Here is a 9,838-nt window from a genome sequence, read left to right as displayed (position 1 = left end):
TGTGGCTCAAGTGGTAGAGCGCTAGCTTTGAGCTGAAGAGCTGAGGGACAGTGCCCAGGCCCAGAGTTCAGGCCCCACGACCGGACCCAAAAAAAAAAAAAAAAAAGAATTAACCTCAAATTCAGTTTTGAGGTTCTGACCTCCAAGTTCTTTTCAGAGAAGGGAAATTAGCCAGATGAAATCTTGAGTACAGGTATTCCCCAAGCCTCAGGTACCTGCAGCTTCATCAAGCATCCTTTCCCATCATCAGTCTTTCAGAATCAGTCCTTTACCTTCCCCTCCACACATACTCTAGAGCCTGGTACAGCATCTGAGCCAAAAATATATCCATCTTAATTTGATCTTTGCTACTAGACTTCTGAATTTCCTGAAAGCAATTCTACTTCTCCCCAACACAGAGCTGTTACTCAGAACTAATGAGCATAATTCAAGAACTAGAATCACAAATCATAGACCTGGCAGGCACCTGAGAAGTCATCAGGTCTAGTGATGCGAAGTCTTAGGAAAAGCACAAACAAATAATCAGAAGGAAAATGAGCTGTCTAGACAGGACCCTTTTCTTCTAAGAGGACCCCCCATAGTGGGCATGAGTTTTAAGTCTTTGAAATCCAAATAAACTGACTTATTTTAATGCTGAGAAAGCTGGAATTTGGGGCTATGATACAACTTATACTTCAGCCCCAGACTGAGTTAACATCAAAACTATGGCTTGACCACAAGGTCATGAAGTAGATTTGATAGCAGAACTGGGCCTGGCTTCTGACCCTCAGTCTTACTCCCCTGGAGTCTCTTGTCCACAAATTGGCTGATGTACCTTGAGAGGATTCAGCATGGCAGATCCCACCTAGTGGCAAATATTTTCTCTAACTTGAACTAGAATACTTGGCTCACTAGACTAAGACAGATGCAGGTAGAGTTCTGATCTCAGCTTGTATGAACCTATGAACCATTGTCCTCATTGAAACTCTGTAAAGTAACATTGAACTAAATGGTTCAGTTCAGTGTGTGATTGTGTGATTGCTGTTAGGGTCAAAGGGTTGGCTTCGCTCATAAGCACTTAGGATCCTAACTGGCAGTGCCAACTTCATCCCTAGAATGTTGCTGGTGCTTGCCAGAGGGAAAGGAACGTTCCAAAGGGCTTTAAGTCTACAGTCAAACACTCAGTCTGGAAGCTGACTTTTTTTTTTTTTTTGGTGTTGGAGCTTATTTCTCACTCAACATCTTCACTCACAGCAGGTGCTCTACCACTTGAGCCACACCTCCACTTCCAGCATTGTGCTGGTTTAATTGGAGATATGTCACTTGGATTTGTTTGCTGGGGTTGGATTTTGAACCTTGACCCTCATATCTCAGCCTCCTGAGTAACTAGGCTTGTAAGCATGAGTAACCTGGGCACAGCTCAGTGGCTAGAACCAATCCCATGATCCCCTCAACCACAAGGGCCATGATCACGTAATTTGCTGCCATTATTTGTTGCAATAAATGGAGTTAGAAAGGGTCACTAGTTTTTCACAGCCTTTCTACAAGGGAGTAGGGGGAGGTACCAGAAGGAGCTACTAAGTTCCAAGAGTCAAGTGCTTCCTTCCCTTTGTTCAGACTGTCTCCCAAAGAGCAGCCCTGAATGTTGCCTAGGGTCTGGTGTACCGGGAAGAAATCCCTAGAAGTTTCAAACTGCCTCAGGGACTGCTACTGACTCATGCTGGACTTAGTTCAGAATTCCCATAGTTTGTCAGATGGTGCAACATAGGGCCAGTGCAGGTGAAGGGGTTACTAAGGCTAATGTAAAGAATGAACAAGGTACTCTCCTGTATAGCCTGACCCTTCTGGAGCACTGAGAGCAACAGCCTGCTCTAGGTAGACTAGACCTCTTAGAATCTGAGGAGGGCAGTAGGGAAGCAAAAGGAACTGTGCCATGAGAAAAAGCTGAAGGCAACAAGGCATCTGACAGAGAGAAGAGTCTCACATAGGTTCAGTAATGGCTCTGGGTAAGGGGACAGGTACATCCACCTGCAAAGCTGGAACAAGGTCACGCTTATTCTTGTCGAGCAACTGCAGGGAGAGGCTTTCTATCAGAAATAATATTCCACCCAGTGTCACCTGTACTCTGGATCCTTTCTGCCAGTTGGAGACTTTTGAAAGTCCAAGTGTCCCCTGAGCATCTTATCTCCACTTCATTGCTCTGTTCCCATTTACCACCGTCAGCTCTCCCTGGGTCTTTCTAGCATCAGATAGCATCCACTTCTAGTCTGTATTGTTGATGGTGGTGGTTCCCCACCAAGCTGCACAAACGTCTTGGAGGCTGATTCTTGTAGGGAGAACATTGTTTTACATCTGGATTCTCTCTCCTGCCACTTACTACAAAGCAGCTGCCCCTCTTGAAGGTTAGTTCATGCGTCTGTAACCATGACTCAAGCTTGGAGGGCCCTAAGGCTTCAGCCTCAGGCCTTCCTCTCTTGACTGTGTCTATGCATTAGTTCCTTCTGCTCTGATCTTGCTTGCCTTACAACCCTGTGTTCCCCTTACTACCCAGCTCAGCCCCTCCTCCACCCTGACTTTCAATTAATTCTCTAGTCAAATTCTGTTCATAGTAGAAAGTTTGAATATTAGCATCATATGTAATCCATCAAGATTTAGGAATAGAGAAAAGTAAGATGTAGAAAATTTAAATAATACAGTTTAAACACAGAATTAAATAATGAGGTCTGTGTGCCAGGTGGAAAGAAAACAGATGAGTAAAATATTCCAGGAGCTCACAATCTGATGGCAAGATGGGCACATTTATTAGGATGCCACTGGTGATCAGGGGTATAACTTAGCAAGGAAGGCTTCCTGGAAGAGATGTCAACTTAACCCACTCTCAAGTAAAAGCACTATTTAACCCACTCAATTAAAAACATTCTAGTCCTAATGTTTTTATTTATAATACTAAATACTACTAATTTTGTACCACTAGGTACTGTGCAAGGTGCTCTAAGATATTTTTCAGTCCATGAAGTACCTCTTAATACTTGTCTTACAGATAGAAATATTGAAGCAGCAAGAAAGCAGGTGTCTCATAATAAATCAATTGTTATGCATGTGTCTACTAGATGTCCATATCTACCTATTCTCAGGACAATGACAGGGCTTGGGAGTATATAGACTCTCCAGCCACATTCCATGCAATGTTATATCCTTGCTTGTCAAGCATTTATAGTTTTTGCTTGACCCTTCTTTTTTGGATCCGGTCGTGGGGCCTGAACTCTGGGCCTGGGTGCTGTCCCTCAGCTCTTCAGCTCAAGGCTAGCACTCTACCACTTGAGCCACAGCGCCACTTCCGGCTTTTTTCTTTTTGCTTATGTGGTGCGGAGGAATCGAACCCAGGGCCTTATGCATGTAAGGCAAGCGCTCTACCACTGAGCCACCTTCCCACTAAGTATTTCCACTCAGTTTTCCACTAAGTATTATTAGCGATTTCCCCATTTAAAAGTTATCCATAGGAGCCGAGCACAGATATCAGATAGCTCACGCGTGTAATCATCCTAGCTACTCAGGAGGCTGAGATCTGAGGATCCCGGTTCAAAGCCAGCCCAGGCAGGAAAGTCCATGAGACTCATCTTCAATCGGCCACCAGAAAACCAATAGTGGGGCTGTGGCTCAAGTGGTAGAATGCTAGCCTTGAGCTCAAGAGCTTAGGGACAGCACCCAGGCCCAGAGTTGAAGCTTCACAATTGAAAAAAAAAAATCTATCCACAGGGTTTGAAATATGGTTTAAGTGATGAAGTGCCTACCTAATAAGCAAGAGGCCCAACCTTAGTTTGAACCCCATAAGAGCAAAATATTCATAAGCCCATTTTTTAAAATTTCATTCTGCATCTTAAAATATCATTCTAAGAATCTTGTTACCTAAAGTGGCCTAAAGTCTACGAAAGTCATCCTTCACTGTAGGTTCATGGTGCTCTCAGTATTCCCTGAGCCTAACACCCCTTAGCCTCTCTGAAAAGATCCAGATATGAAAGAGGCCTAGCTACTGCCCCAAGCTTGCTATCAACTAGGGGTGGGATGGGCTTTCTGAGCTCTGATACCTGCGGGCTGGTTGGTGCCTTAGGAGGGCCCCATTCAAAGCTGATGGGCCTGCAAGGTTGAGGATTCACCCGCCTTCTGGAAGAATCAGCAGAACCAGCTTTGTAGAGGAGTTGCCTGGGTCTCACTTTGAATGATTTCAATGCATGAAGAGTTTAATTCTTAATGCCTAGACCATTTTTGTGCCCTAACTAAGAGACGAAAGAGAGGTAGAAATATATTTCTGAGCACATGATAGCAGATAAAACAAAAATATGGGGAGCTATCCCATGATGAATATTCAGCTGAGGGGGACGCTCGCGTGCCAGCCCGCATCGCCTCTTTCGATGCTCACTCCACTGAGACTCCGGAGGAATTTATTGCTCATTTTAATCACACCCAGAGAATGAATTGGCAGGAATATTAGGCAGATAAGCCTATCCTATATATTTTATTTGCATATCCCAGTGACAGCCTCACAAGCACATTTTCTCTATCTATATTTTTTCATTTGCTTCAGGGTAGCTGGGGATGTGGTGCTCCCTTGGGCCCATACTCCTGGCTCAGTGCCTGGGTGCTCCCCACAGTGCTGAGCTGAGTGAAGGCTTGGAGGGAAGGAGGGGAGAGGTTCTTCCTCCTGGACATCCTCTCCCTGTGCGCCCTCCTGTACAGCCAGTGTAGGTGCCTTCTTGCCTGACTCTGCCTGTCCACGTGGCTTATCATGATGGGCAACACACTGCTGAGTGCCTTATTGGAACTTAAAAAAAAATCAAAACCTGCTTGTTGAAATGTAGTTATATAAGGTACACAAACCAGAAATGTACGGATTTTTTTGCCAGACATACTCTGCTCTTTTAGCCACTGCCCTTTCCCCAAGGGGAAGCAGTATCTTGTTTCTACCTTTCATTTTTGTGTAATTTCAGAAATTATATGGCAAGTGCCTATAAACTTCACATTTTCTCACACTTTATTATTTAAAAAGTGTAAGTAATATGAATTAGGACTTGGGGAGAAGGGCAGTGACGGAAAAAGACGCCAGGGTCCTCATGGCTTGTGCTCTGCCACTCAGCTGCATCCATCACCAGAAACATGGCAGTAACCTTGATAATAAATTATCTATAGGCATTATCCTGATCTTTCCAACTTTCCCAGTAATTCTTACAACAGAAGAAAATCTCAGAGGCAAGTTTTACTCCAGGCTCATGTTTCTGCTCCTTTATCTGGACCAGTCCTCCAGACGTGTCTTGTGGCCTCAGCATTTGAACAAGCTGGTCATTTTGTATAATGTCCTCCCTCTATTTGGATATATCAACTCAGGTAATGCTTTTCTGACAACATCCTCTAGTGTTTATTTTCAGTAAAATTATTACGTAGTCCTGTACTAGAAACAGGGATGAGAATTTTATATTTTAGGACAGAAGGCATGATTCAAGCCATAGAGCACTTGCCTAATAAACGCAGAGCCCTGAGTTCAAACCTCAGTACTGTCAAAAAACAGATTTTGTGTTTTGTCTCATCCCCTTGAATATATTGCTTCAGTGAAGGTGGGAATAGGCTTTCTTTTATCCCCAGAAAGTTGCTTGTGTGGCCTGGTGTTTCTTGTTACTAGTACAGTTTGGTAAGTTTATCTCATCTCTACAACAAGGATGGTGACACTGTCAACTTCATAGGGCTTCATCAGAACACTGGTCAAGAAAGATCCATCACTGGATGCTGAATGTAGTGAGTGCCAGTTTGAGAAGTAACAAGATAGTGTAAAAGTCTCTTCCCTACAAAGTACTTGCTAATTGAAAAGCGGAAAATAGTAGTGGTGAAATCCAGCAGACACCATTCTAGCCAACAGATCAAAGTTTAAATTAGTATCAGTAGTTATGGGATAAATCAGTATAATACACCCGTTAAACAGTGAAAAGCACGTGAACTCATTGCCTCACTGTTGCCACTTCTTGCTCCTCTCAACCATCTGTCATCAGTCTTGTCTCTGAGTTAATCTAGCTGTTTGCAAAAGTAAAACATGATCATGCAAAAGTGTTTTTCCATGGAAAAAACACAGCTCTATTTCAAACAACAAGTTGAACATGGTAGTTCGCATCTTACTCCCAGCTGCTTAGGAAACATGAGGCTCAAAACCCAAGGCTGACCGAGGCAAAAGCATATAATCCTCTCTGAAAAATAACTAAAACAAAAGGGGCTCATGTTGTAGCTCAAATGGCCACATACTTGCTAGAGGCTCTGCTGTTTGAGTTCAGAAATTAGCCTCTCCTCCTCCTCTCCCCTTCCCCCCCAAAAAATAAACTGTTCTAACAACAAAAGGAAGGACTTGAAGAAGAGGAGAAGGGATTCTAAAAGCTGATCTGGTTGTTACCACGTCTGATGAGTGCTTTGTAGGCAGCCTTCCTCTGTGGTACTAGTTCAAGTGACCTTCAAGTCCATTGGGCACATCTCATCCCAGTCTCATGTTCCCTCCAGTCTCACGCATCCTCCAGGCTCCTTTGTTTACATCTTTGTCATCCTGTTCCTGGCCCAGTAGAGGTCCTGACTGATTTGTGAGTTGAGGTGTGGATCAGGGAGTTGGGAGTATGGGCCCTGCCTGCCTGTGAGAAGCCTAACCTCCCCCTGAGAGGCAACTTCAGCTTGCTCACTCTCCCTACCCCATTCTTGACAGGGTCTTACTCTGCCTACTCACCACCCTTTTACTGCCAGCTTCATTGTTTTTTCTGTCCTCTGAGGGATTCCCAACAGTTAGAATGCCTTCCATGCCCCATCTCCCCCAAACCATCCCCCACAGAGCTACTCAGCTTAGCCACGCACATCTGAATGGAACAAGCCTAGCACCACTTTGCCTTAGCCTCCCAACCCTTTCCTGTAAATGCACTCACAGCCAGGAGAGGTGCCATATCAAATCAAGACTGATGGAAACCAGTGACTATGATTATCCAGCAAAGATGCAGCATGGGAAGCTGGTGGCTGCCAGCTCCAGGTGAGAGCTTCTGGAATTAATTGTACAAGGCTTTTATTAAGAAAATGGTTACTCCCACTCTTATTCTCCTGGCTGCCTCTCCATCCAGTGCCCTCTGCTTCTGTGGTCTGGGTTACCTGCTTTGCCTTTTCTTCCAGATAGTAGAAGGCTTGAACAAAGTTCTTTAGTCATCATCCCATCTCCTCAAAGAGCTAGAAACAGCCATAGCTTATATTTAGGGATCCCTTCTCCCTACTTCCCAAACGTATGCAAACCAAGTATTTTCCTTCTTTAACTTTTCCCACTGACGAGCTTTTCACTAAACTGGGCTTTTAAAAGTAGTTCGTTGGTGCTTAGCATGGAATTTCGGGTTGATCTCTCGCACTGCAGCAACAACTAAAAAAAGAGTAATTTAAACTTTTTTGGACAACTCTGCTTAGAAAAGAATATGAATATTAAACAGTAACCTTTTTCTGGTTTAATCTTAGTGTCCTGTATGTATCAAGGAAGGCCAGTGTACTTGCAAAGGCTAGGTGAAGATATTCAGGCCTTCAGACTGAAGATAATCAAGATGTGCTCAGAGACTGAGGCTATAGTTTGAACCTTTCCCATTAGGAACCATGCCCAGAGAAAGCTCCTGAAAAAAAAACCATTCATGGTGCATGCAGCCTTTCCCACAGGCTTACCTCCATAGTAACCGAAGACTATTTCCCCTTGCCTGAGAACTTAATAGAGATACTAAAGACTTTTCTGCCTGGGCTGGCTTTGAAGCTTGATCTTCAGATCCCAGCCTCCTAAGTAGCTAGGATTACAGGTGTGAGCCCCTGGTGCCAGGCCATCTCCATGGCATTCCCCCTCAAGGGTCCTGAAGGTGTTAGTGCTGGCCTGGCACACAATGAGATGAGTTTCCAGTGACAGCTAGCTAGTAAATGGACAAGGTGAGGTTTGTCTGGAGAGAAAGTTTTTTTCCTTCTGTACAACAGGTGAGTGAGTGAAGGTGAGTCATTCAGGTGACTATAAACAATGATAAAGTTGATAAAGTGCTTAGCATAGTCTGGTACTTCAATAAGCAAACCAGTAAACCCCGGCAAGTCAGCTTTACCTGGGCTGGCCCAACTACAAGCCAGCCCTGTCCCAGCCAGAGTACACATCTCCTCATAAGAGCCTTTCAACCTAGTGGGCTGGAGGGCTGAGCTGGCTGCTGGGCAGGGAGGAGGAAACAGCAGATATATGGCTAGAGTTGGCGGAGCTAGGTGATATATGTGGCGCCTGAGGGAGCTGCACAGTGACACTCTGGATTCCAGCTGCAAGCGTCACTCCATTGGGATTGGCGCCGAATTATTGCTCCATATGAAACCCAGGACTGATGGGAGCTTTCAGTAACAGACTGATAGCAACAGCCAAAATTGGATTGTTTGCTATTTATTTTTTTTAACTTCTGTCAAGGTCACTACCATAACAGGAAAACACTTTCCAAGCCGCAGGTATTTTTCATCCACTCGGCCCACAAGAGCAATCTGCAACCACAACTTTTGTGACAGGACCTTACCTTGACAGCTCCCTTTCTGGAAAGATGTCTGTCACAGGGATTCCAGGGAAAGGAGCACACTGAAGAACTGGTCTGTCCTTCCTAGTCCAAGATTCACCTCCTCCCCCATCAGCTTCTGGCTTCTATAAATGCTTCACTGTCAGCTCTCCCTATCTAGCACTGAAAATCTTCCATCTTTTTCATGTCTCCTGTTTTCCCAGAACGTACTCTAAAATATTCCATATTCACATATCTTCTCTTCTCTACTTGTGCACCATCCCAACTAGCCATCAATTCTGTCATTAAATTGTTTTACAAACACTTACCAGATGGTGCCACTGTGCCTGGACCTGTGCTGGTTGGTGCTTGTTCTCAGTGAGCCTATGATGGAGGCAGAGGACAGACCAACAAATACTCAGCAAACTTTTGAAGTAGTAGTCCTAGTACAAGGAACAGCCTAGACTTGAGCATTTATGCTGTGGAACAATGAGGACAGTGTTTGGCTCTTTGTGCCTCGCCTGCTGCTTCCTGACTTGGAGCTCCCTATAGGGCAGGGTCTGGCTCTTCTCCCTGTGGATGACCAGACAGATGTGGAGAGAGTAAGAACAACTGGACCAGCTTCCAGCACTCATGTACTCTAGAGCCCCAAACTTGTGTTTTCCCTGAGTTGTTGGAAGATAGAGTAAAACTAGGATCCAATTGGGCCCAGGGTTCCTGAGCTCTGTGCTTTCTCTCCTTTCAGTACATGGAAAAACAGCGGAAGCGTGAGGCTGAGGAGCGGCGCCGCTTTCCCCTGGAGCAGCGACTAAAGGAGCACATCATTGGCCAAGAGAGTGCCATCGCCACTGTGGGGGCTGGTAAGTACACAGGCACTAGGCAGGTGGGAAAGAACAGGGAAACTGGTACTCTGCTTCAGTGAGGTGCACATTCTGCTGCTCTTAAACCAGAGGGATGCAAAGTTCATATCTGTTGAATACCATCTATATGTCAAGCATTTGCTGGAAGCTCTTTGCCCGTCTCATGTCATTTAGTCCGTATAGCAGCCCTGCAAGGTTGATACTGTTAAATGTCCATTTTGCAGATTGGAAAGTGAAGACACAGTACTTAAATAATTTAATGCTGCTTTCTTTGCTTAGACTTCAACTCTCAACTTTACCTTGCCTCACTTGGGGTGTATTATTTGAGATCCAAAGAAAGGTGGGAGCTAGTTTGTCATTAATAACATGGCAGCTAGGCTAGAATAGAACTTTTTTCTTTATGCAACTCCAGGGCTCCCTTACACCTTCAGAATAGCTTGTCGGGCTGGGAAG

General features: G+C 44.7%; 1 protein-coding gene across 1 annotated transcript in view; it reads left to right on the top strand.

The window, feature by feature from the left end:
- The window catches only part of Clpb (ClpB homolog, mitochondrial AAA ATPase chaperonin), a 134,199-nt gene that overhangs the window by 100,196 nt on the left and 24,165 nt on the right, over window positions 1-9,838 (top strand). Inside the window, exon 7 of the mRNA XM_013014177.1 lies at window positions 9,271-9,385. Within this exon, the coding sequence (XP_012869631.1) occupies window positions 9,271-9,385 (115 nt within the window). The remainder of the gene's footprint in view (window positions 1-9,270; window positions 9,386-9,838) is intronic.

This window comes from Dipodomys ordii, unplaced genomic scaffold, assembly GCF_000151885.1.
Source record: "Dipodomys ordii isolate 6190 unplaced genomic scaffold, Dord_2.0 Scaffold22, whole genome shotgun sequence".
NCBI lineage: Eukaryota > Metazoa > Chordata > Mammalia > Rodentia > Heteromyidae > Dipodomys > Dipodomys ordii.
The sequence above is the reverse complement of the archived record's forward strand: the minus strand, read 5'-3'. Positions and strand labels throughout refer to the sequence as shown.